The 25,661-nt window shown below is 51.1% G+C and overlaps 3 protein-coding genes across 7 annotated transcripts in view; 2 read left to right on the forward strand and 1 right to left on the reverse strand.

Moving 5' to 3' along the window:
- Positions 1–9,652, forward strand: part of LOC108092792 (zinc finger CCCH domain-containing protein 13) — a 32,239-nt gene extending 22,587 nt beyond the window's left edge. For all 4 annotated transcript variants that reach the window (XM_017192562.2, XM_017192563.2, XM_017192560.2 and 1 more), the window contains 4 exons: positions 3,834–4,353; positions 5,104–6,487; positions 6,737–7,486; positions 7,576–9,652. In XM_017192562.2, the coding sequence (XP_017048051.1) occupies positions 3,834–4,353; positions 5,104–6,487; positions 6,737–7,486; positions 7,576–8,719 (3,798 nt within the window). In that variant the 3' untranslated portion in view covers positions 8,720–9,652. The remainder of the gene's footprint in view (positions 1–3,833; positions 4,354–5,103; positions 6,488–6,736; positions 7,487–7,575) is intronic.
- Positions 9,653–12,662: 3,010 nt separating this feature from the next.
- LOC108092784 (O-acyltransferase like protein) lies at positions 12,663–17,398 on the forward strand. The gene is made up of 4 exons (XM_017192541.2): positions 12,663–12,974; positions 13,667–14,390; positions 15,737–16,661; positions 16,949–17,398. The coding sequence occupies exons 1-4, from the start codon at positions 12,782–12,784 to the stop codon at positions 17,078–17,080; spliced, it is 1,974 nt and encodes a 657-aa protein (XP_017048030.1). The 5' UTR covers positions 12,663–12,781; the 3' UTR covers positions 17,081–17,398.
- On the reverse strand, positions 17,249–25,651 carry LOC108092782 (spectrin beta chain). 2 transcript variants are annotated; one of them, XM_017192538.2, is made up of 7 exons: positions 19,484–25,651; positions 19,211–19,407; positions 18,983–19,151; positions 18,442–18,492; positions 18,161–18,267; positions 17,916–18,082; positions 17,249–17,846 (listed from the first exon to the last, which is right to left on the reverse strand). In XM_017192538.2, the coding sequence occupies exons 1-7, from the start codon at positions 25,530–25,532 to the stop codon at positions 17,660–17,662; spliced, it is 6,927 nt and encodes a 2,308-aa protein (XP_017048027.1). In that variant the 5' UTR covers positions 25,533–25,651; the 3' UTR covers positions 17,249–17,659. The 2 variants fall into 2 exon arrangements, with proteins under 2 accessions (XP_017048027.1, XP_017048028.1); XM_017192539.2 differs by lacking the exon at positions 18,442–18,492.
- Between the last annotated feature and the right edge of the window lie 10 nt (positions 25,652–25,661).

Genomic DNA, 25,661 nt, shown 5'->3' on the forward strand with positions numbered 1-25,661 from the left:
CAAAAGCACAGAAGGAAGACTTGTAGGTTGTCTGATTATTATTTAATTGTCGACGACAATGTGCAGTTAAGTAATGAATTCTGGCTTGCGCCCAAACATTTTCATCGTGGTGTCGCGGATGTTTGCGACCCACACAAACGACCTTTGGTGCCATCTCTTATATAAAGAAAGGGAACCGTTTGGCTTTGCTTTGTTGCCGTGTAGACATCATTATCATGTGCAGGCGCGTTGGCGTTGGTCGCACACTAACTGAATTACAATAATAATAATCGATCAAGAGCTCTGCTCGATTCCGCTCCGCTTCGCTCAGCTCCGTTTGGTTCGGTTCGGAGAGGTTGAGCAACTCCCAAGGCAAACTGGTCTTGCTCGGTCTTGGTCGCTGGGTCCGAGCAATCCACCATACCGCTTACACAGGAAAAAAGGCTAAATCAAGCAATGTTTCCATAAAGCAGATACGAAGCAAGGCCTTTAAAACCCAATGGATTCCCTTAACCATAAAGCTTACGTTGTATTATACTTATTTCAAACTTCAGCGTCTAAAACCCTTTTTGAAAATCGATTCTTCTTGTACTTAAACAAGAGCAATTTTATATAATTACTTTGATGAATTGTATGCTTTGCAAGCAAGAAGTTTAGCTTGAAATCAAATTGGAAGTTCAATCCTTACAACGTCAGCGATAAAGTGCATTGCCTAGTAAATAACTAGTACTTCATGCGAATTGCTCAAATACTTATTACTATCAAAGCTATAACGCATTTTCTATTCATTTTCTATAATCTCTCCGATTGTCCGTATGACTGCTATATGATATCGTCTTTCGATTTTAATAAAATAAGTTTGTGATTCCTGAGTAAGTTTAGTTAGATATCTTCAAAACTGAGAAATCAGATTATATTCAGTCAGGGGCGGACGCAGGGGGGTGTCCGGGGGTCCGGACCCCCCCCAAAATCTCAGACTTTTTCAAATTTCCTTACAGCACACGGCTTTTCAACCATAAAAACTACAATTTTTTTGGTCGGACCCCCCAAAAGAACAAATTTTTTGATCGGACACCCCCAAACGTAAACATTTTTGATCGGACCCCCCAAACAATAAAAATTTTTCGATCGGACCCCCCCCAAAATTTTTTTCTGCGTCCGCCCCTGTATTCAGTATATATATAGAAAGACGTACATGTCTAGACCGACTCAGATAGATGTGTTGACCAGAAATATGTACACTTTTTGGAGTCTCGGCTGTTTCTGACTGCCTTCTGCACAGGTATAAATATAGTACACCACCAAACCTCTGAAAGGAAAATACTGTTCATCATAAATAAATAAGCTGAACTGTGTAGTGTAGGTCGATTTTTGGAATACAAACTTTATTTATAGGTAATTCGAAATAATATTTTCATAATATTTAACTTAAAAAAGGGTCACCCTAGCGGATCACTTTGTTTCTGTGTACTCTGCTTCGATGCCAAGCCAATCCACAGCCAACCCGCCTCTTTAGCTGCCTTTAAAATTTGCTCATTTCTCTTTTCCCATTGCGATTTGCTTTGTTTTTTAGTTTTTCTGCTGGTTTTGGTCACTTGGCATGCCAGGCCAGGCAACATGGCCAGCAAAATGGCCATTTGAATATGCTGGCTACAACATGAGTCTGCATACGAAATGTGGGGCTCAGAAGTACCAGTTCGAGTACCAGTACTCCTCACTCCAGTTCCTCCTGCACCTGGGAAACCCTCTTTCCCTGCCGATTTTCGGAATTCGTTGAAATTCAAATTTAGTTTTTTTAGTTTTGGGATTCGGCCAGGTGAAGGCAATAAAACAAATCAAGATAAATCACAACATGCGGGAAAAGTCGTCAACGCTCATTGGGTTGGCTTAGGATTTGGGGTGGGGTTAGTTTTGTGGTGTGTGATTGTGTAAAAGGAAATAATTTAGCAAGTACATCAAATTATTTTGACTATCTAGGGAAACTAGAGAATCTTTTAACTAATGTCAGCTTTTAAGTATTAGAGAAATCACATGTTAGAGACCGAATCACTTATTCAATAAAATAATACCCCTCAAGGTGATTGCGGTATTTTTGGTCAATGACAAACAGCTTGAAAATGCCAAAATCGCCGAGGGAGGATAAAGGTGAGGGGGCACAAGGGCAAAGAGGCAAAAAGGTAAAAAGAGGAGAAGAGGAGAAGAAGTGATTTGTCCCCGCCTCAAAAGATCGGACTCTGCGTCAGCAGCAACGTCATCGATTAATATTATTCATCGATCGAAGTCCCCTCCCGGCCCTCCATGGTTTTTTTTTTTTTTTTGATAAATCATAGGAGTCAGCAGCGCAAAAAATAAAACAAACACTTGGAAATTTCGTGTCCAATGGGCTTAAAAAAAGTCGAAAAACAGTGGAATGGTGGTTTTGGAGGGGAATTGGTAAATAAATATGACTGACCATTAAGTTTCTGGCTGAAAGCGAGAGAGATGGCATAAAGCAACTGGCTGAGCAACAACAAAACACTTTCTACGCGCGTTACCGTTAACGCAAGGTCGTCGACAAATAAAAAAAAAAAAACCGACAGGTTCAGGGGCGGAGGGGAAAGGGGGATCGGCTTCGAACGACGAAGAGATATAACTCTTCAGCACTTCAGCTCTTTATCCGATGACCAGCGTCACCCAGGCGTGCCATCTGCTCGTCATCCAAGAAATCCAAGATGCGATACCCATTGCGATTCGACCTTGAGCTGCCCGTGTCGAAGCGATCCCTTCTGCAATTCCCCAACACAGAAAAAAAAAACACCTCAGCGGTGATAAAATCAAAGATCATACAAGTGTGCAAATGAGCTTCGCCTTCGAAAAACAAAGAAGATAATGAATAAATCACACATTAAAAGCAAGACCAGTGATTCATAATGCTAAATATCAGCAGATCTAAATTTGATATATAATATGTATTAACAGATCCACTTTTTTGTATCATTTTTACCTTGAGGGTAATATAATTTCGATCAAACATGATTTCTGGTAAATGCCGTTTAAATTTTGTATTAAGCCTCATGTTGCTAGATCACAACAGAAGATCAAAACTTTAATATTTTATAGGACATTTTTTTTTAATCCCGTATTTTATATAGAAATTACACTTAATATTATGAATTAAAACGTGAATCTAGTTTCTGTTGCTGTTCTTTTTTTTTTACTGTAAGCCGATCTTGTCCCACCCCTCGCCACCTCCGTTTTTCCCCCATTCTTGAGGCGCATTCTTGACTTTTACCGTTACCTCAATGACGTTGCCCCATCCGCGTTGGCAACTCGAAAAAGTAAGTGGATTGTGGATTTGTTTTGTTGTTTTTGCTGTCTTGCTCTGAATACTTAAGTGAGGAAGGGGTTAAGGAAAGGGTGCTGTTTTTTTTTTTGGGGGGTGTAGGGGGGTGAAGGAGCCACCATGTGCAGTGACTGCATCGCTGGAAAAGTGATGCAACCATTTGTAGGGGAATGGGGATTGGGCCACAGATGATATGGCTAAACAATCCCATAAGTGAGTTAGGGATAATATGCTTCAGGGTGTCCAACATATGTATGTATGAATGTATAGTTTTTTAGGTCAATAGGTATATATATAAGAGCTATTTTACATTTTGTTATTGCGATCTTTACAACGTTAGTTGAAAGGGGTACTTTATATTACTTCAGAAAGGTCTAAAACAAGCAAAGATATTAGTTATGTGCGTTCAATAAATTTCTACATAATTGTTAAAGGACATACAGAACTATACATATTGAATGTGATATCCGTTTACCAAGTTCTGAAGCAGGAGCCGTCTGTAATCGAAACGATTCTCCATATCCTCCCGCAGACCTACGTGAACGCAGTGCGCGACGGAGTCGAGGACCTCGAGACCGTGCTCTGTTCGCCGGAGAGCCAGCGGCAGCTGGTGCCGCTCGGGCCGCAGGTGGTGGCCAGCCGGAGCAAGTCCCGCAAGACGATCGACTCGGAGGACACGCAGAAGCGCTGTCTGGCCCAGGAGGACGGCACCCTGGTCACCGAGAGCCGGCGCACCACCGAGCACGAGCTGATCCTCGACGACGAGCTGCCCGACGCGCCTGGCGACGCCTCCGATGAGCGCGGCCTGCAGCTCCGGGCGGGCGAGCAGGTGACCACCACGGCGGCCAGCCAGCGGTTCTTCCGCCAGCGCGACGAGCAGCATGTGGACGTGCTAGCCAACGGCCGGCTCCACTCCACCGAGATGCGCTACGCCGCAGAAACCACCCAGATGGACAAGGACGGGCCCGCCGACCTGGAGCGTCCGGGCGACTGGGACAGCCTCTCCGACCGGATGCGCAAGCTGCGTCGCTCCCAGCAGCAGCAACAGAAGGGTGAGTCCCCCACGCCACATTTGGAGGCACACACATGGATCTTTCACTGATCAATGCCCCACGTAGAAATCAATTCCCATCACTCTCATGTCGATGGATATCAGAAGTACTCTTCTAACTACTTCCAAGATATCTGGATAGGCTTTCCCCCAGGTTTTTTTTTTTGTTTTGTACTTGTGATTACCATAAAATTTAATTCGAAATTTAAAAGCCTTTATAAAACCCAGTATTTAGATATGTTCTTGCAGATAAAGAAATGACGTTCTAATTTTGACCAACTAATTTTACATAGATTGTTCGATCTTTTCCATAGCAGCTATATAATAATGTAATCAGATCTCAATAAAACGTAAAAATAATGCGTGGTAAAATAACCACAACGTTGTAGTTCTTGTTCAAATAATTTTATATAGATTTCCTATAGCAGCCATAACAGCAAAAAAATCTACTTTACAAAAATAAACTTAAATAGAATGGTTCTTAACCTAAAAGTTGAATACATTCTTCTTAAACCTAAAGTCAATATTGGATAGAAGCAAGCCCATACATATTCCTCAAGTGAGAAGTGGGAAAAGATTTATACTGCAAAAATATTTAGTTTACGAACCTCGGTCGAGGTTAAGTACTGCACCACAGAATTGGAAAACAACATACTATATGTTATACCTTCATAGAGAGATTAACTAACAAATGCAGAAAAACGAATCTTTCTTCTATGTCACTCAACCACATAATTCGCCATAATTGCAGAGGTGGCCCTCCTGGCGGACCGCAAGGATGCGCTCACCAAGCGACCCCTGGACTTCGATCGCGAGGAGGAGACGCGCAAGGGCGAGACCATGAAGTGGCTGGAGTCGCACTTTGGCAGCGAGTCCACAGCCTCGAACGATTCCCGCGACGACGAGGCCGACGCGGAGGTGGAGCCCACCAAGAAGAGCTACTTCAACGTGACGATCAAGTCGCAGAGCCAGCCGCAGGCGCACATCCACGCCCAGTCCCACCTGGCCCCCACCCAGCAGCATCCGCATCCGCATCCGCATTCGCATCCGCAGCATTCGCACGCCCACCATCCGCATCCGCAGACGCTGCCCAGGAGCGCCGAAAGGGAACGAGAGAGGGAACGAGAGAGGGAGCGAGAGAGGGAGCGAGAGAGGGAGAGGGAGAGAGAGAGGGAGATGGAACGGCATCCCATGACCACCACGTCCGCCACTCTGGAGCGGAAGCCGCCGGCGAACGCGGCACCAGGTCGCTCCAAGTACTTCCAGGGCATCTCGAACTGGTCGGAGCGCAAGGACTCCGGCCCGCCGGTCAACCACTTCTCGTCGCAGGCGTTCCGCGAGGACCTGCAGGAGACCATCCGGCGGAACGGGCTGAGGAAGAAGGAGGTGCGCGGCCAGCCGGGCTCCGCCCAGGGATCGCTGATGGCCCAGGAGCCATCGGCGGCGGGCCAGCCGAAGGACAGCTACGTCAGCCGCGAGGACATCCTGCAGCAGAAGCGCCAGAGCCTCTCCTCCCAGTTCCTCGCCCGCTCGATGCGTGGCTCCCGCGACGCCCTCGACGACCTGGATGCTATACCGGGACCGGGACCGGGACCCGGATTGGGGTCCGGATCGGGACTGGGGCTGGGACCTGGTCCCTCCCTCCTGTCGCCACGGGCACCCGACGAGCCCTCGCACAAGAGAGTGGCCTACGGCCATCGAGGGAGCACCGCCATCAATGGCCACGCCCACGTGGCGAACGGAATGGCAGCCGGAATGGCGAACGGGCGGGGCAAGAGCTACGACCCCGCCGCCGTCCCGCCGACACCCACCTCCACCTCCACCTCCATCTCCACCTCCGCCAATCCTGCCCTGGACTTCGGCGGGAATGTCGGAGGAGGGAGCCAGTTGGGGCTCAACCCGCGACCCACCGTCCCGCAGCGAAGACGTGCCATCGAGAAGAAGCTGGGCGAGCACAGCCACGCGTCCCACGCATCGCTCACCTCCTACGGATCGCACTCCGCCCATCTGGCGGCCAAGGCGCAGGCTCCGATGCCGTCGCAGGTGGGCCAGCTGGAGCCTCCCCCGGACTACTCGCCGCCGCCCAGGAGTCGCAGTCGGTCGTCCTCGCCGCAGGTGGATTACCTGATGACCAGGTGGGCAAAATCAGAAATCGTGTTCTCACTTCGGAAGGTACATGCTCGCATGAGTACGTGCCAAGGAAAGGGTTCTACGGAACAGTGCACGTTTCTGACGAAGCATACTTCTAGGTGTCCTTCAAAGTGGGTTCAAACCTCAAAGTCTTCATTGGTTAAGAGCAATGGAGACCTGACAGATTAACTTAGCATTAATAATCCCCTTTAGCAGCTTGAAGAGCCGGTAACTAACAAGTGTGATCCTTACAGGGAGGTGCCGCCTGCCAGCACGATGACCCTCAGCCGGAAGCAGCAGCAGCGCACGCGGTTCGCGCCCACGTCCAGTTATCCGCCGGCCACTGGAGGAGTTGGGAGCCTCCGCCCGCCCGGCACCACCTCCGCCTCCGTCTCGAACCTGTCGGCCATGAGCGGAGGAGGAGGCGGAGGAGGCGGCGGCACCTCCAAGTCGAGCCGCATGGGCCAGGTGATCGGCAACTCGCTGCGGAAGCTGGTGAGCAAGATCCGCTCGGCGAGTGCGGAGCGCAAGTTCCGCATGAAGTCGGCGGCCAGCAAGTCGCGCGAGCAGTCGCCCAGTCCGGGTCACGATCCCCGGGGAGCTGGTCCGCCGGTGACCACCTACCAGCAGTACAACGTGATCGATGGCCACATCGGCAGCCATGATTCCGAGGACTCCAAGAGCGACAGCCCCAGGCGCAGGGAGCAGGAACGGGAAAGGGAAAGGGACAGGGACAGAGAGAGGGAGAGGGAACGAGAACGAGAGAGGGACAGAGAGAGGGAGAGGGAACGGGAGCGAGATAGGGAACGCGATCGCGACCGCGATCCTCTCAAGCAGGAGACCCCATCGCGGCAGAACTTCAAGCGCGCCGAGTCCGCAGATCCGCAGCTGCAGCACCTGGAGCAGGCCATCAGTCCCAGGCAGCGGTACTACCTGGGCGAGGACCCCTACTCCAGCACGCTCTACGGCAAGGAGAACCTCTACGAGCGGCGGCCACGTCAGCGGTAAGGAAGCTATCTTTGTTGTTTTATATATATTTGCTTTCTGTGTCCTGAATCGATATCCTACATCGTTATCTTGAATTTAATTGCAGAAACGTGGAGCGGCCCGATGAGCGCATGGAGCGACTGGAGCGGGAGGACGACTACTACGAGTCGAGGGCGCCTCCTCCAGTGACGGCGGCCCACACGCTGGGGCGCTACCAGAAGCACGGCCAGCGCTTCAGTGGCTCCACCCCGAATCTGCACCAGCAGCAGCAGGACTACCGCTCCGCGCAGACGCTGCCCCGCAAGCTCCACGAGCAGCGCGCCCAGAGGTTCGGGGGCGCCGTGGAGAAGCAGCCGCCTCCGCCGGGCAGGGGCAACTACCCTGGAGGTCCTGCTCCTGGGCCGCCGCGGGGGATCGCCCAGAACCAGAACCAGAACCCGAATCTTAACCACAACCTGAACCCGAATCCGAATGCGAATCCGAATCAGAACCAGATGCTGCCGCAGGGACCGGCGAAACCGGCGCGCACCTACGCCAAGGTGCTGAACCGGAGCAAGAGCTTCAACGTGCACGGGATGAACGGCAGCAACGACCCCAGTCCCATCTACATCGAGAAGCTCACCCGGAACAACTACAACTACCAGCCGCGGCCGGAGCCTTCTTCGGGCTTCGGGTACGGACTGGGCCAGGGACCCAGCGGCAACTACAAGTCCAACCCGCACCTCTTCTCCGGCAAGGACAACGCGCTGAAGGGCGGCCTCAAGAGCCCGTCGATCGTGAACCTCATCAGCCGCAGCCAGAAGGACCTCACGCGGATCGCGGGCAACGAGGAGGAGGAGGAGGAGCTGCTGGGTGGCTACCCGGAGCAGGACAAGCAGAAGCAGCTCTACCTGCGCGGGCTGCACCAGCAGGCCCCGGACCTCTACCGAGTGATCCACGGCGATCCATCCGAGGAGTATCCCGGATCCCGCAAGTACCCTCTGCAGGCCAAGTACTCGCTCGACTCCTCGCGCTCCCCGCCCTCCGTCGAGCTCAACAAGGACACGGCGAGCATCGTGCGGCGCGGCAGCGAGTCGGAGCACCCGCAGGCCCACCACCACCTCCACCACCACCAGCAGCACCACCAGCAGCACCAGCAGCAGCACCACCTGCAGAGCCACCAACAGCACCACCAGCAGCAGAGCCTGCGCCGCGGCTCCGGAGCCACCATCATCGAGCTGCGCACCGCCGCCGGCGGCCACCGGAAGTGAACCAAGTCCACGCGATGCCCCATCGCCATATCACATACCAGATACCACATACCACATACCACATACCCACATACCATACCATAGTCGAACTCCCCTGAAGATCTGCATTCGCAACTGCAACCTAGAGATTTCGATAATTTCGATAACACCGATTACTGATCACTGAATTCTGATTGCTGAATATGTTGTTCGCATCTCAAAATGTTTCCATGCAAATATGTTTCGGGAAGTTACTTTTTTTCTATAAACTAGTATCATTTTTACTACGGAATTCGAATGGATACCGGTTTTCCAAGCAGTGAAGTTTTGAATTTCTTCCATGACGCAAACAACGTCCATCTTCCGAATCAAATCAAGCTTCTGCATATTTAAAAACACACTTAATTTATTCAACCCTTTTTCTTTTGACAACTAATATTTCTTTGAGGAATGCAGTTTGTAATTTCGAATGAAAGTGTTTGTTCATATGAACCTCTCTTAGCCAAATTACAACTTCGATGAACCGCAGGCGAAAGTTCGACTATATTCCCCTGGCAGGAGCCCCAAAGCCCTTGGGCTTTAGTTTCATTTGACTAGCAGCAAATAAAAATAAAAGGCCAATCGACCAGTTGAGTGTTAACTGGGTCATAAAAGCTACAAAGTTGATGGTTGATCAAAAACGAAACGAAATAAGACAACAATATCTATGCAGATGTAACGCGGAAGCCATTTCCACTGTCCTGTCACGCCTCTTCCAATCGTAATTTGATAATACTATGATGCCTACGCCTAATTGCATTATCTATTTTACCATTTTTTTTTTTTTTAATACTAATATTAACGTTTGTTGTATAGATACCGTTAAATGAATAAACTAACTAAAATAACTAATATTAATTCGATATTATTGTAAAATTTTGATTAATAAACAAACTGCAATTAAAATTAAAAAAAGTGCCAAAATAAACAAAACTTTGGTTGGATTGCTTGAGAAATGATTTTTATGTCCTCCATAAGGGTATTTTAATTTCAGTTAGAAGTCGCAACGCAGTAAGGGAGACACCTCAGATCCCATAAATAACGTATGTATATATATTCTTGATCAGCATCATAATCTGAATCAAACTAGACGCGGGAGTCTGTCCGTTTGCCCGTTTAAACTAGTTTCTCGGTTTTAGAGCCATCCTGCTGTATATGCAATTCGTTCCGACAATAGATAACACAAGTTATTTCTATAAAGATCGAATTCTTTAATTTGTAAAGCTGCCGCTGAATTGAGAAAATGAATAAAAAATTCACATAACTACAGATTAACTATAAGTACAATTTATCTCTCATGTTGTAAGTTTCGAACTAACTACAGGAAACAATAGATCAAAATCTTGTTACTATTGATTTGTGATAAGTGCTAGTACTCGCCGAATTGAATATTAAAGAAATATATATCAGTTTTTAAATAGTTTAAGCCAAGTTCATTCACTGGCATTAGCTTATGGCGACTTAATAAAATAATATTGACTCTTCGCAGCCCATAAAGACATAACGATCAATTTCTAAATGATACAAAGTAGGACCATGATAATAAATATTCCCGATACTCTAGGGGTAAAAAGGTATAATATATTTGTTGAAAAGTACATGTAAGTTAATTTAATGTAATGTTATTTGGATGTAAATTTGGATGCTATATTTGGACTCAACTTATGAATACGCAGCGAACCACAACCACTTTTTCCGCTTTTCTATTTTAACGTCGAAATTTTGAAAAAATTAAGGAAGTAAAATATTGCGATTTAATATACAGATGCTAGTGGCAAATACGCAACGAGTTTTAAAAATGCGTTACGCCCACTTTTACGCTCCCTAACCGCAAAACACTACCGCGCCCACATTTTTGATGGCTCATCATTTTATATGATTTGAATTTAACTAATAAATGCGCAGCGAATGCCGTGTTTTAAAATTTGCCACGCCCAATTTCTCTGCACCTCCACCTTCCCCTATGCTGTACATTCTGTTTCATACGCAGCGAATTGCTGCACGGTTTCCGACGCAGGTGGCTCAATCACTTATGACGCCACCTCCGTATCCGACAACCCATCAAGTTCCATATCTAATTTGATATATAGTTTTTAGGTAGTAAAAAAAGTATGCTTTACCAGGAACGGAGATCTCGGCAAGGTTATTGCTTTGTTGCATTAGGTGAAGTAAATATTAAGTTAATTAATTAAACATTTTAAATTCTGTTTAACCAGTCCTTTTAAAATGCTGGGTAACACTTTTTGCTATCTACAGTTACAACTAATGCTCACAAAGTAAAACAAGTCAGAAATCAAGCTTCGACGAACCATACATATTATATAAACCCTTGAAGTTAAAGCATAAATGTAGAAAACAATTAGACTCACATAAAAGTCTATACCAACAAGATTTTTATACCCTTGCAGAGCAAAAGGGTATTATAATTTCAGTCAGAAGTTTGCAACGCAGTGAAGGAGACACCTCAGACCCCATGAAGTATATATATTCTTGATCAGCATCACCATCTGAATTGAAAAACGTCTGTCCGTCTGTCCGTCTGTTCGTTTCTACGCAAACTAGTCTCTCAGTTTTAACGCTATCTTGCTTAAAAAATTGTGTAGTTATTGCACGCAGTATATAAGTCGGAACGGACCGGATCGGCCGACTATATCGGATAGCTCCCATACGAGAGATTGAAAAAAAATTATCGGTCCGTTGTTTTTGATCGGATCGACTTGATTTCTTTCAGATGGAGTTTTTAACCACTATCGTATTTCGGATTAAATTTTATCAAAATCGGATAACTCTATCATATACTGCCATAGGAGAGATCGAAAAATATATATAGAAATAAGGGCAAAAAAATTATAATTATGCTTTTTATTTCACGAGCATGATTTTTACAATATCAAATTTTTTAACTACCTTTGAACCGAGACAAAAATTTCATAAAAATCAGACAACTATATCATATAGCTGCCGTAGGAAAGATCGAAAAATCTATATAGAAATAACAGAAATAAAATAATAACTTCGTTGTTTTTCATCAGACAAGCATGCTTTTTGGAATATAAAGTTTTCTAGCGACTCTTGAATTACGAATTAAATTTGATCAAAATCGGACAGCTATATCGTATAGCTGACTCATGAACATTAGTCGAAAATATGGAAAATGAATAGAAAGCTTAGATGTTGTTTTGCCTTTATGTATTTTGTTCGAAATATTTGATGACTGCAAGGGTATATAAGCTTCGGCTTGCCGAAGCTAGCTTCCTTTCTTGTTTCCTATTGTCTTTACAACAATCTTTACAACGTCAGCGTTCATCTATAATTTTATGAAAGCTTTACCATATATGGTAGTTCGATCTATATGGAAATCACTTTTTTAATATCTACTTTTTTATTCTATTATCGGAACGAATTGCTTAATGTCGAGCAGAATGATCTGACGATTTTGGTATTAATTTTCTATAATTCCAACCTATGACAGCTATATGGTATAGTCGTCTGATTTTGTTTTGGTTTTATTCAAATTATATATAAATTATTCAATCTTTTCTTGTCAGCTATAGAATATAGTTTAGATGAAAACAGACAGTCGGACAAACAAACAGATGCACATGGGTATATAAATTCAGATGGCAATGCAGATCAAGAATTTATATACTTCCGTTTACCTCACTGCGCTGCAAAACTCTGACCAGAATTATAATACCCTCTGCAAGGGTATAAGCATTAATTTCCGAGTAATGAGTGAGTTTATTTTCGGGTTGTAACTTTAGGCATTTAAGCTGTTCGAATTGGATGTTTCTGCTGCGTAAACCTCAGTCGGGAAGTCTAGCGTTTTCGCATCCATGCCAAGTAGAGACGAGCTCAAGACCATAAAAAAGACTGTTCGTATCTTGGAGATCGTCACGGATCATTGGGGCTTAAGTAAGCAGGGTTGTGCGGGTTGTATAGAATCTGATTCATCCGAGACACCGAGCCAGTTGCGCCTCGTCTGTGGAGGCACACTGAGGTGATCTGACGATCCGCCAAACAACCAATCCGCCGATCGCAATCATGCTCATCCTTTTGCTTCTGGCCCAAGTACTCGCCGTGTTCGCGGATGATGGTGGATGTGAATCAAGATCCCTGCTAAAGGACCTCGTGCGAATGGTTCCCCGACATCAAAATGCCACCTTGTCCGCGTGCGAGGAGCAGCTGGTGGAACTGGGAAGTGCCTGGGAGAGCCGACAGTCCTGGGCGCTGAAGGGTAAGTGCGAAAGGACAAGCTGAATGACTCACCACACCTTGTGTGATTTCCAAAGCTATAACAAGATGTGATATTTAACTTGTTGCACAAGTTCTATTTAAAATGGTTTCCGTTTGTTAGTCCAACTACATGGTGTACTGTATGTGTGTACTTCTTCAGTTATATGGAATATTCCATTACATTTGTTAGTCTTACTATATCAGCTATAGTATCTTTCATGTTTTTTTGTACTTTAAGAGTCGTTGCAAAAAAAACAACGAGGTTATAATCTTTACTTCATTATTTTCTTATAGAGATTTCAGTCTATTCTATAGCAACTACAAGTTATAGCAATCCGATATAGAGTCCTCTGCAAAGTTATAAATGTCAAATAAAACCAAGTATACCATAAATGTAAAATGTAAATTACATACCATATACCATAATTTTATAATAAATTGAATTAAAGTTTGGGCTTAAAATTGAAATTAAGAGCAGCACTTAATGGTATGATAAACGACTCTTTTGCTATTTTGAATGACATACTCGTATATTGCCTACTATATAGCAATTAACATAATGGATTGCTTCATTTCGCAAGGAATGCCGATGTATAATTAAAATGTAAATGTAAATGTAAAATTCAGCTAAAGTGAATTTGTTACATACAGAGTTTGGACTACGTATTTTAAAAATCAAGTTTAATTCGCCAGCTCTGGATGCCTCCGGCGAGGGCTTCTCCAACTTCATGATGGGCCAGAATTCGTGGCTGGGCAGCCGGTTCACCTGCGGCGCAGTTCACCAGCCGGTGCTCCAGGACATGACCGCCGGGAGTCGCCATCTGCTGCGCGACGTGTCGCCCTTCGCCTTCGACTACGTGGTGGCCTACATCGAGTCCAACTCGCCGTGGCAGCTGCAGGTGTCCTTCAGGCGGAGGCCCCTGCTGCACGTCGGGCTCTGTCTGCCGCGGAGCTGCGACGTCCCGGAGGTGGAGCGCCTCGTCCGCAGGTCCCTGGCCGCCGGGAGCACCTTCCGCAGCTGGGAGATGGACGCCCAGCTGGCCTACGCCAAGAAGCCGCAGCTGGAGCCGCACTTCTTCCAGAGCGGAGCTGTGCGGCTGTTCGCCCTGGTGGCGGGCGGAACCCTGCTGCTGACCGCCGCGGCCTCGATCGGCCTGGGCCGGCACTCCCGCATCCTGGCCTGCTTCGACGTGACCAGCAACTGGCAGCTGGCCTGGCAGCCGGCCAGTCCCGGCCAGGAGAACCGGGTCATCAACGGGCTGCGGGTGATCACCGCCTTCGCCCTGATCGGCTTTCACGTGGTCTGGTACAAGTACGCCTCCGTGGACCCCTCGGGCGAGATGCTCAGCAAGGCGGGCTCCATGTTCATTCGACACTCCTACTGGCCCAGCATGGTGGAGATCTTCTTCGTGGTCAGGTGAGGACGCCCCTCAGGGGCAGGGGAGCTCTGAACGGGCAGGTGCTTACTCAGTACAAAAACTAGTCAGTGTTCAAGCATCCTCAAACATCGGGTGTCACATGCAGAGATCTATAGTAAAACCGCTTGGAAAGGCTTGCGAATTCACGCCACAATCTGTCTTCGGAGACAGCGAGATACTTTCCGTTTCCGTTTTTGAAGCATACTTCTAGAACTGTTTCCAATGGTTCTATATCCCTTTTTTTCAGTAAAAAAGTAAAAAGTGCATATTTATTATTTAACGGGTATATTGCTACCTATGTGGCAGCTTGAGCAGGTTTTAAATATAGGGGTTAACAAAGGGATGGTACAAGATTATACATTAATTCTATTCGTGTGTAATTTAATTAGATCAGTCTTCAAGGGTATTAAATATATATTAATGGAAGGTCATGTAGGTGGTATCTTTTGAGTCTTCTTCTCGTTGGTCTCCTAGTTGGCCTCATCGCCAGGGAGTTAGGATGCGAGCCAAGGCGTCTGAAATTGTCTTCAGCATGCGTTCGACAAACATCGCCAATCTTTGGGATTTTGAGATCTCTTTCAATATCTCTGGTTCTCATGAACCAGGGGGCAGTACAAATCGATCTTAAAATCTTGCTTTGCGCTATGCGTATTTTGTTCAGATTGGACTTAGACGTTATGCCATAGACTTGTAATGCACATTTTCAGATTGGACTGAGAATGGTTCTATATCCCTAGAGACTTCGATAAAATGATGTTGTGTTATACAACACCATTCCGGAAAACTGAAGTGAAATGTAGATTTAATTCAAAAACTCATAGCTGTTTTAATTGAATTTCGAACTTTATGGGGAAATGTTTTTTTCAATACTCCTACCAATCTAGTTTCGTAATATTTTTCTTCTGAAAATGTAGCTAAATATGTGCGGTAATATTTGCATTTTCACGTTGTTTAGGTTTCTGTTGTACTTCGTGTACTGCTCAATAAGTCTCTGTAATCTGGAGAGTTTATAAGTTTGTACTCGTTTTCGAATCAATCAACTTGAACTTAACTCTAAACTAGAGTTTCATATGCACCGCGGAGACAAATGAGTAAGGAATACATACACAGATTCATTGATAGCTGCACCAAGATCTGATCCTGATGCCTGATAGATAATATTATGTATAGACTTTCTGTGTTAATATACGAGGGACTCGCATAAGAACCGCGGCTTCTTCAGCTTCTTGAGCCAAAAGCGGTCTTGTAGTGCTCAGTAGGTCGGGGACTTCTCAGTGGCACCTTCCGAACCCAAACACCCAAACACCCAAGCACCAGTAACCAAAAGTCTCGTCCACGATCGCAGCGGGTACCTGACAGTCCAGAACTTCTTGAAGGACGAGCAGCGGCAGCAGGAGATTGCCGGAGACGGAGTCCACGGCAACGGGCGCCGCCTCCTGGGACAGTTCGTCCACCGCTACTGCCGCCTGGCGCCGCTGCAGTTCGTGGTCATCCTGGGCGGCGTGGTGCTGGTGGAGTACCAGCGGCAGGTGTCCGTGCGGCAGATCGCCGATCCCCAGGACGAGCTGTGCCGGCGCCACGGGCTGTGGAACGTGCTCTTCATGCAGAACCTGTTCCCCCTCCCGGAGATGTGCGGCTCGTGGACCTGGTCGCTGGCCTGCGACATGCAGCTGCACATGCTCGCCACGCTCCTGCTCTTCGCGCAGACCAAGCACCCGCGCGCCGTCCGCTGGACCACCTACCTGCTGCTGGTGGGGGGCACGCTCGGCGCGGTGCTCGTCATGCAGCTCCGGGGCACGGACTACCGCTTCGACGAGCTGTACGCCACCAACCAGTGGACCTACACGAGTCCCCTCGTCCGCATGAAGGCCTACCTGGTGGGCGGCGCCTTCGCCCACAGCCAGGTGAGGGGCCTGGCCTCGCCCGTCGAGCAGCTCCTGCCGAGCCCCTGGGACAAGCTGGCCTCCGCCCTGGCCATCGGCTGGGTGCTGCGCCAGATGACCGGCGACCGGCTGCCTCCCATCGGCCCCATGTACGTCGTGATGCGGCTGCTGGTCACCACCTTGGCCGGCCACCTCATCGTCTGCGGCTCCAGGTCGGATCACGGCGACTGCTGCGCCCCCACCCGCTGGCTCCTGGACGTGCTGCAGTCGGAGGCGCTGCAGCGCATCAGCCGGTTCACCTACGCCATCTACCTGCTGAACCCCATTGTCATCATCCACTTTTACCACACCTTCAGCAGCGAGGTCCTGCCGGACAACACCATCACGGTAAGTCTGTCAACCATTCGAGTACATATGGTGTTCGTAGGAGTACAGATTCCTTAATTGGTTGATACCGATATATAGTATAGTACGAGTATATAGTATTATACTAGTATAGTGCTCCTTGAAGTACAGTTCCCTTCTAGTTATAATATTAGCATAGTTTCTTTACCCAACCCATAATTACTATTATCGATTCCCATGGCTCCTACATGGCATTAAGATTATGAAGGAACTGTATACCTTTCGGTGTAACCGCATAACTGCTATACTATATCTCCCGCTTAATTCAGCTCCTGTTTACCATATCCTACTCGGCGATCTGCTACGTGATGGCCATTGTGATGACGCTCCTCTTCGAGATCCCCTTCAACAAGCTAACCAAACTGCTGATCACCCCGAGGACCGCCAAGAAGAGTTCGTAGCCGCCACTGGCTTGCTTCCACTTGCTTCCCGATGCACCATTAGGCACCTCGACTCCACTTCAACTTGTAATCTTTGGAACCAAGTCGAGTGACCTCCATTCTGGATACCGAACTTCGTTTGCCACAAACGAGAGCGACGATAACTGATCAATTCGTCGGCAATTGGTGTACTTTAAAGGAATATTTCGTTTATTTATCGAATACATTGAAATGCATACACGAGTTGGTTTCCTCAAATTTTTGTGGTTTTTGTATTTTTTTATCTTTATATTACTTTGTATTTGTTTAAATAAATAAGATACATACGTTTAATCATAATAGCAGTATTTATCGTGCAAATTTGATAAGCATAATAATTGTTTACGTTTGCTCGTTTTTCTCTTGCAAGTTTTTGTCGGTTTTTGTTTTTTTCTCATTACGAAATAAGTTTAAATATATGAAAAAAAAATATATATTTGCTTCCTCTTAATTTTTGCTGTATAATTTTTGTCGTTTTGTATTATATCATTCCTCGTCATTGTTTTGTTTTGTTTTAATTAGCTGCTCTTGCCTATGGTTTACGGCCTTACGGGTGTTAGTTTACTTTTTCTTTAAAGTAAAAAACGATCTGCGCTTTGGTTCGTCCTTTTGTGAGGTGGCTGGCAGGGTCTGGGATCTGCTGGCGGCCACCGCCGTCGAGTCGCTCTGGGCTTTCAGGGAGGTCACCCACTGGGACATCTCGGTGTCGTCGTGGGCCTGCAGCAAGAACAAGGCGCCGTTGGCGAGCCTGCAGGTCGTCGGGGAAGGAAGTCTCGTTAGTTTCAGTCTGAGCTGGCAAATCTCTGGCTCTACTCACTTGACTCGCAGCACGTGCTTCTTCTTGGTGTAGTCACTGGCAATCTCAATGGCAGCGTTCTGCAGGTCGTAGCTGGGCTCGCCGCGGAAGGTCAATTCGGGATTACTCTTGTAACCCTTCTGATCTTTGTAGAACGAAATGCGTCCGGCCCGGGCAGCCATGTAAACCTGTGAAAGAAACACACATTTGTGTGAGCCATAGGTTCAAATTGAAGCTTATGTGGTGAAGCCAGGATTCAAGCTTACCTTGTCCCAGGATCGGTTGGAGGCCTTCTTAGTGGTCGAGTCCCACTCGTGCTTCCGTGTCACGTAGCCCTCGTGACCCTCGCCGGCGGCTGGAGTTGCGCCTCGTTCTGGGGAGCACACGTAATGGGATTAGTTTGCAGTTCCGAATCGCAGGGGGCAACAACCAAAGAAATTAAAACACAAACACAAACGAATGAGTAACTCCAATGGGACCACGTGTGCCAGATGCCAGATGCCAGATACCAGATGCTGGTCTGCGCCTAGCTTACGTGCGGTTATACCTGTTTGGATCTCGACAACGCGCTCGAACTCGACGGCCGTGTCTTTGGCGGCTTCACGGGTTAATTCACGGGTTGATTGGTTAGTTGGTTGGTTAATCCGTGGCAGGGTGAGTTTGTTTGAGTTTGGTTTAGTAGGCATGAGTGAATGACAGAGAACGTTTAGAGATAAATTGTCTTATTTGATTGGACTCGGAGACTTGGTCTTGGTCTTGGTCTGGGTCTTGGTCTTGGAGGCGGGATCTTGATTGCTATCTTGACGAGGACACGGGCAAGTTGACAGTGACAGTGCGGCTGGGAGGAACGGGGATGTGGATATGGATGTGGGTTTGGCTTTGGATGCGGAAATGCAAATGGAAATGGAATTGGGGGAGGGATGCTGGACTATGATATGGTATTGTTGAACATACTCCTCGTGCAGTGCACAAAATGAGGGACCAAATGCTCAGTTTTAAGGGCATTTTTCGTGTAGTGTTCCCAGTATTTTCAACAATCCCATGTTCTATATTCCACTTAAGATGGTTAAGATGGGTAAGCCGCTTACCTGAATCGTCGTGCGAGGCTCCAACGTCCACGTCGTCGCGCCGCTCAGCCTCTCGCTTGGCCTGTTCCGCCGCCTCCGAGGCGGCCTTGGCCTCCTGCTCCTCCTTGATGCGCTGTCGCTCGGCCTCCTCCGCCAGCTCCTGGCGCCTCTTCATCTCCTTAAGCTCAAACTGAAAGCGAAGTGAACGTAATATACGTTATACGTGTTCCCGCCGCAAAGAACACTTACTGTTGTCAAACGCTCAAGAGCACTGAAGCGCTCCTCTTGGGCGGCTGCGGATTTCTCAAAGGCCTCGTGCTTCTTGATCAGGTTCTCCACCTCGTCGATTGTGTGGCCCAGCTCCGAGGAGAGCAGGTAAGGCTCCTGGGCGATCAGCCAGGCCTCGGCCACGGCAGCGTCTCTGGCGAACTGGTACACCTCCAGGACTGTTCGGAATGGAGTGGACGGACGGGGGGATCAGTTATGTTAATCACAGAGGACCACAAAAGAGGTTGTACTTACTCAGCTGGAGGTTCTCCCAGCGCTCCTCCCAGCGGCGGAGCAGAGCATTGCGGCTGTTGCTCAGCGAGAGCAGGCGATCCTTGATGTCGGCGGAGGCGTAGTGGTTGCGGGTGAGCAGCTCCTTGCCCAGCGAGATGCAGGCCCCGAAGTTGTCCTCCCGCGTGTCGATCTCGGCCTTGAGGCTCTGGTGGTTGTTCATCAGCAGCTCCACGCCGGACACGTCGCGCGGCTTCTCCGAGGTGTTCATCTGGCGGACGAGGTCCTCCATCCAGATCATCAGGATGCGCACCATGTTGAAGAAGCGGAACAGGTCGCCGGTGTCGGCCAGCTTCTGCTTGCGGGCGTCGCACATCGCCTGCAGATTGTCCCAGGCGTGCAGCACCTCCTGCTCCCGGTTGGTGATCTCCTTGGCCTTCTCGCCGGCGTACGCGTCCTGCAGCTTGGCCGACTCCTCCTGGATCTGCTGCACCTGGGAGTAGAGCGTGGTGAGGTCCTGCAGGAAGTTGTAGTGCTTGCGCTGCAGCGTCGACACGGAGCCGGCGTCGCGGCCCAGCTCGTCGGAGACGCCGTGCTGCTTCTCGAGGATGCGGCCCAGCACGTCCTTGCAGTCGTGGAAGAACTTGTGCAGCTCGCGGGAGGCGGCCAGCATCTGGGTGCGCGTCTCGATGAGCTCCAGCAGGTCCTGCCACGACTCGTTCAGGTTGTCCTTCCACTCGGCGATCGTGGCGGAGTCGGAGTGCCCGGCCTGGATGAGGTTGTCGGCGATGCCGTTCACCTTGGCCACGCGCTCCCCGCCCACGGCCTCCGTGTCGCGGGCGAACTCGTTGAAGCGCTCCGACAGCAGGGTGACGTGGTCGAAGTCCTGGCCCAGCTCCTGGGAGCCGGCCACCACCTCGCGGTCGGTGATCCACTGCTCCAGGTCGTCGACCTCGCGGCTCAGCATGAACAGCTGCAGGGCCTCGTTGAGGCGGGCCCTCCGCTCGCCGGCCAGGTCCTTCAGCCCGGCGTACAGCTTGTCCAGCTGGGACTGCTTGACGGCGACGGCGTCGCCGGAGGAGATGTCGTCGCCGCTGAACTGGCGCGCCACCTCGCCCAGCTGGCGGATGGTGTTGGCGTAGTCCTCCACGGACTGCTCCAGGTTCTCGTGCTTCTTCATCAGGTTCTGGGCGCTGATCTCGTCCTTGCCGCGGTCCTCGACCATCATGTAGAGCTCCTGCTCGCTCATCCAGGACTCGGCCTCCTGGGCGTCGAAGAAGTACTGCTGCACCTTCTCGGACTCCAGCAGGTGCTTGCGACGGCTCTCGATGGCGTCCTTCAGCTCCTGCCACTTCTGGGTGAGGTCGCTGATCAGCGCCTCGAACTTCTTGGCGTCCTCGTGGCCCTCGTCGATCAGCTTGCGGCCGTTGTTGCAGATGGCGTTGATGCGCGGCTCGTGGTTGTCGATCTCCGTGGCCAGCGACTGGTTCTTCTTCTTGAGGACGTGCACGTTGAAGAGCGAGTTGCCATAATCGGGCGAGTTGGCCACCGGCAGCTTCTCGTCGATCCAGAGCTTCTCGTCCTCGACATCGCGGCAGAACTGGAAGGCCTCCTTCTTCTTCTCGAGTGCCTTTTGGCGCTCCAGCAGCGGCGCCTTGATCTTCTCGAAGCGCTCCAGCACGGCGGTCTTCTTCACGACGATCGGCTCGATCTTCTCCTCGGGCACCGTCTTCTGCAGGTACTCGGTCTGCTTGTCGATCTCCTCCACCTGGCGGGCCTTCACGGCCATCTGGGTCTGGATGACCTGCTGCTTCTGCATCAGGATGTTCACGGAGGTCAGGTCGTTGGCGGTGTCACCGCTGACGATCTGCTTCTCCAGATCGGTGATGTACGAGTCGATGTCGTCGCAGGTCTGCTGGACGAGCACCTCGCGATTGGCGTCGAACAGCATGGCGCCCTTCTCCTTGGTGTGCACTTCCAGGTCGTCGAACTGCTTGGCCAGCTCCTTGAGCTTCGGCTCGATCACGTCCTTGAACTCGGGCTTCTCCTTCGAGAGCTCCTGGGCGGACTTCTCCGCCTCGAAGAGGCGCTCCTTGTTGGCGGCGATCTCCGCCTCGAAGGCCTGGTGGCGCGTCCACTTCGAGTGTATGGTCTTGGCGCTCCTGTACGACTCGTCCTGCGAGGTGGCGTACTTCTCCTGCACCCACTCGGCCAGCTCCTCGAGGTCCTGCAGGAACTCGTGCAGCTTCACCTGGTTCTTCAGCTTCTCGTGCTGGTCCAGGGCGCGCTTTCGGTTGTCGTCCCGCCGCCCGGTGATGTTCTCCGCCCGCTTGCCGATCTTCTCCGCGTCGAAGTGGTCCTTCTCCACCAGCGTGTCGGCCACCTGGAGCAGCGTGTTGATCTTGTCGTCGTTGGCCTCCATGGTGGTGAGGAAGGCCTCGTGGCGCTTCAGCTGGTTCTCGGCCTGCTCGAGGTTCACCGGCGTGTCGTCCTTGCTGAGGAAGTGCTCCTGCTGGCTGAGCAGCACTTCCGTCTGGCGGGCGTCGCGGTTGAACAGCTGCTGGTCGAGGCTCTGCGAGAGCAGCACCTGCCGGTTCTCCCACATCTGGTGCAGCTCCTCCCAGCCGTCCTTCAGGGCGTTGAGTCGCTCGCGCAGGAACATGTACTGCGGGTCGTCCGAGGTGCTGCCCTCGGAGGTCAGCCGCTCGCCGTACTCCATCATGTTCTTGTAGTCCTCCGTGTAGTTGTCGATCTCCTCGCGGATCGACTGGTGCTGGTTGAGCAGCTTCTCGGCCTCCGGCAGCGAGGTGGGCGTGTCCTCGGAGGCCACGTCCGTCTGGGTCTTGGTCAGCCAGGTCTGGAAGTGGTCGAGGTCGCGCAGGAAGCGGTGCAGGTCGCCGGCCTCCTCCAGCTTCGAGTCGCGCTCCTTGAGCATCTGTGTCAGCTGCTCCCAGATCAACTCGATCTGGGCGATGCGCTCGCGGATGATCTTCGCCTCCTCCGGGTGCTCGTCCTCGATGCTGTTCGCCTCGCGCTCCAGGCTCGACAGCTTCGCCTGGATGGCGGCCAGGTCGCGGTCCATGCCGCTGAGGCGTCGCTGTAGGGTCATCACGCCAGTGAGGTCCATCTCCAGGCTGTCGGTCTCGGTGAGGATGCGCTTCTTGTCCTCGATCCACGAGATCGTCTCGCGGCACTCGATGTAGAAGGTCTGGACGCCGTGCGCGGACTTCAGGTCGTCCATCTTCGCCTCGGCCTTCTCGCGCAGCGTCGACCACTCCTGGTTGAGGTGGTTCTGTCGCTCCAGGATCTCGTCGGAGTTCGGGTGCTCGACGTGGAGGAGCTGGCGGGCCAGCTGGTTAACCACGGCCACGCGGGACGCGTTCGCGTTCATCTCCTTGTCGAAGCCCTCGAAGCGGTGCTTCATGATCTCCACGTCCTCGATGTCCTTGCCCGGGGTCATCGTGTCCAGCATCTTGGTCTTCTCCTTGATCCACTGCTCCACGCCGTCGGCCTCCGACATGAGCTTGTACAGGCTGAGGGCGTCGAGGAGGCGCTGCTTGCGCAGCTTGGCCAGCTCGGTGAGCTCCTTGTACCGGTTGTCGATCGCCTCCAGCCGCTTGTCCACGTTCGCTTTCTCCGCCTCGTTGAGCTTGAGGCTCTCCGCCTGCTTGTGCAGGGCGTCGATCACCTCGGCGTAGTTCTTCAGCTCATCGGCGACGTCCTTGTGCTTCTTGAGCAGCGACTGCACGTTGGCCTCGTCGCGGCCGACGTCCTCGCTGGAGACAATGCGCAACGTGTCCAGCATCCAGTTGTCCACGTCGTCGGCGTCGGCGAACAGCTGGAAGTACTCGACGGCGTTCTCCAGCCGCTGGCGCCGGTACTTGGTAAGGTCCAGCAGGTGGTCCCACTTGGAGAGGATCTCCTTCAAGCGGTCCTTGATGCGGTCCGCCCCGAAGTGGCCCTCGGTGATCAGCTCCGAGCCGACCTTGGCCACGTTCTGCAGCTGGGGATCGTGCGAGGTGATCTCCGACTCGAGGGCCTTGTGCTTGCTGAGCATCAGGTTGACGGTGGTCAGGTCGTGGCCCACCTCGTCGGTGGAGACGATCTGCTCCTTCTCCTTGATCCAGTTCTCCTCGTCGGCGGTGTCCCAGTAGAACTGCCAGAGCTTGCGGCTCTCCTCCAGGCGGCTGCGTCGCTCGACGGCCAGGCGGACCAACTCCGCGTAGGCGTCCTCCAGCTGCTGGACGCGCGAGACGATGATCTCGGGGTCGCAGGGCTTGTACGACTCCGGGTCGTCGCTGAGGAACTTCTGCGAGTTCTGCACCACCACCTTGACGCGCTCGCCCAGGATGTTGATGTCGGCCTCGACGAGCGAGTGCTTCTGCAGCAGGTCCTCGACGCCCATCAGGTGCTTGCCGTAGTCGTCGGTCATCAGCAGCTGCTTGATCTCCTCCATGTTGTCCAGGATGTAGAGCATCTCCTGGAAGTTCTGCTGCAGCTGCAGCGAGATCTCCAGCCGCATGCGGCGCGCCCTCAGCAGCTCCAGCAGATAGGTCCACAGGCGCATCACGTTGTCCTTGCGCAGCAGGATGCGCTTCACGTCGTGGTAGCGCTCCGACTCCAGCTCATCGCAGACGGCCACCACCGCCTGGACGCGCTCTTCGTACGCGAATATGTCCGTCTCGATGGCCTCGTGCTTCTTGGCCGCCGCCTCCACGGCCGCCAGGTCGAAGCCGAAGTTGTCCTGGCTGACCAGCCGCTGGTTCTCCGACAGCCAGGTCTCGCGCATGGACGCCTTGCGGTCGAAGCGGGCGGCCAGCTGCTCCAGCTTCTCCTGCCGGATGAGCTCCTCGCGCAGGGCCAACTCGCGCTCGTGCTCGGCCTTCTCGAGCCGCTCCCAGGCCTTGTTGATGTCCGAGATCATCTTGCCCTCCTTGGGCGTGTAGGGCTTCTGGTTGTTGGCCCGCATCTTGGACTGCAGGGTGAAGAGAAGCACCTCCAGGTTGCCCTTCTCCACGAACTTGGGCGGCTTCTCGATGGTGCGGTAGTTGGAGAACTGCGCCAGCTGGCCCTGGACGCCGGCGAGCGAGTTCTCGAACTCGCGCTCGCCCAGCGACTGGATGGTGGTCTCGATCCACTTGAGCAGGTCGCTGGTGAAGTGCTCGTAGTCGTGGACCATCTTGTCGTTCTCCATGGCAATGCCCACCACCTTGCCGATGCGCTTGCCCTGGACCGTCTCCTGCTTCAGCTTGCTGAAGTAGTGGTAGTAGGTGACCACGTACGTGATGATCGACTTCTCGTCCGGGTGCTCCACGAACACGTCCTCGGCGTCGAGGAGCGTGGCAAGGCCGAGCTTGTCCTCGGCCACGTCGAAGGCGTTGTTCAGGTTGTGCATGGCGTTCGTCTTCGAGAGCTTCTCGAACTGCACCAGGTCCGGACGGTGTTTGTGAATGATGGCGTTGAAGGCCAGGCCGTCGCGCCACGAGGTGGTGAAGTTGCGCACGTTCACGTTGTGGTAGCCGGCGGTCTTCATCTGGCACCAGAGCAGCAGGGCGTCCTTGGCCGACTTGGTCTCCTTGTTGTCCACCTCCTCGATGGTGATGTCTTGGATCTGGAAGCGCAGGATGATGGTCCAAATCAGGCCCAGGTTGAGGGAAGCGTTGCCGTCGACAATGTCATGGGAGCCGATGTTCTCCAGGTGGACGCGCTGCTCGCGCAGGAACTGCAGCGCCTTGTCCACGTTCTCCAGGCAGTGAATGCGCATCTTGCCCTTGGTGGGCTTGGGCAGGCGCTCGCCGGAGAGCACCTCCAGCAGCTTGATCAGGTGCTTGCCGTCCCGCATGTCCACGTACAGGTCGGCGATGCGGCAGTTAACGCGGCACAGGTGCGAGTTCACCCACTTGGTGAAGGTCTTCTTCTGTACGCTCTCGCGCTCCTCGGCCAGCGCCTTGATCCTGGAGCGCTCGAACAGCCGCGAGCTCGAGTTGCCGCCATCGTACTCGTACTCGTCGATGTACTCGTTGCCAGGACCCTGGCTGGGATCCCAGCGAACAATCGAAATGTCCGTCGTCATGGCCTATGGGGACCTACGGTTTCCACAGTGCTATCGTGTTCGGTTGTAGTTCCTAGTGCCTCTCCGTCTATCTGTCTAGGAGGGTGTCTTCTGATGTCTGGTGTTTGGTGTCTGGTGTTTCGTTTCGTT

This window comes from Drosophila ficusphila, unplaced genomic scaffold, assembly GCF_018152265.1.
Source record: "Drosophila ficusphila isolate 14025-0441.05 unplaced genomic scaffold, ASM1815226v1 contig_197, whole genome shotgun sequence".
Classification (NCBI taxonomy): Eukaryota; Metazoa; Arthropoda; class Insecta; order Diptera; family Drosophilidae; genus Drosophila; species Drosophila ficusphila.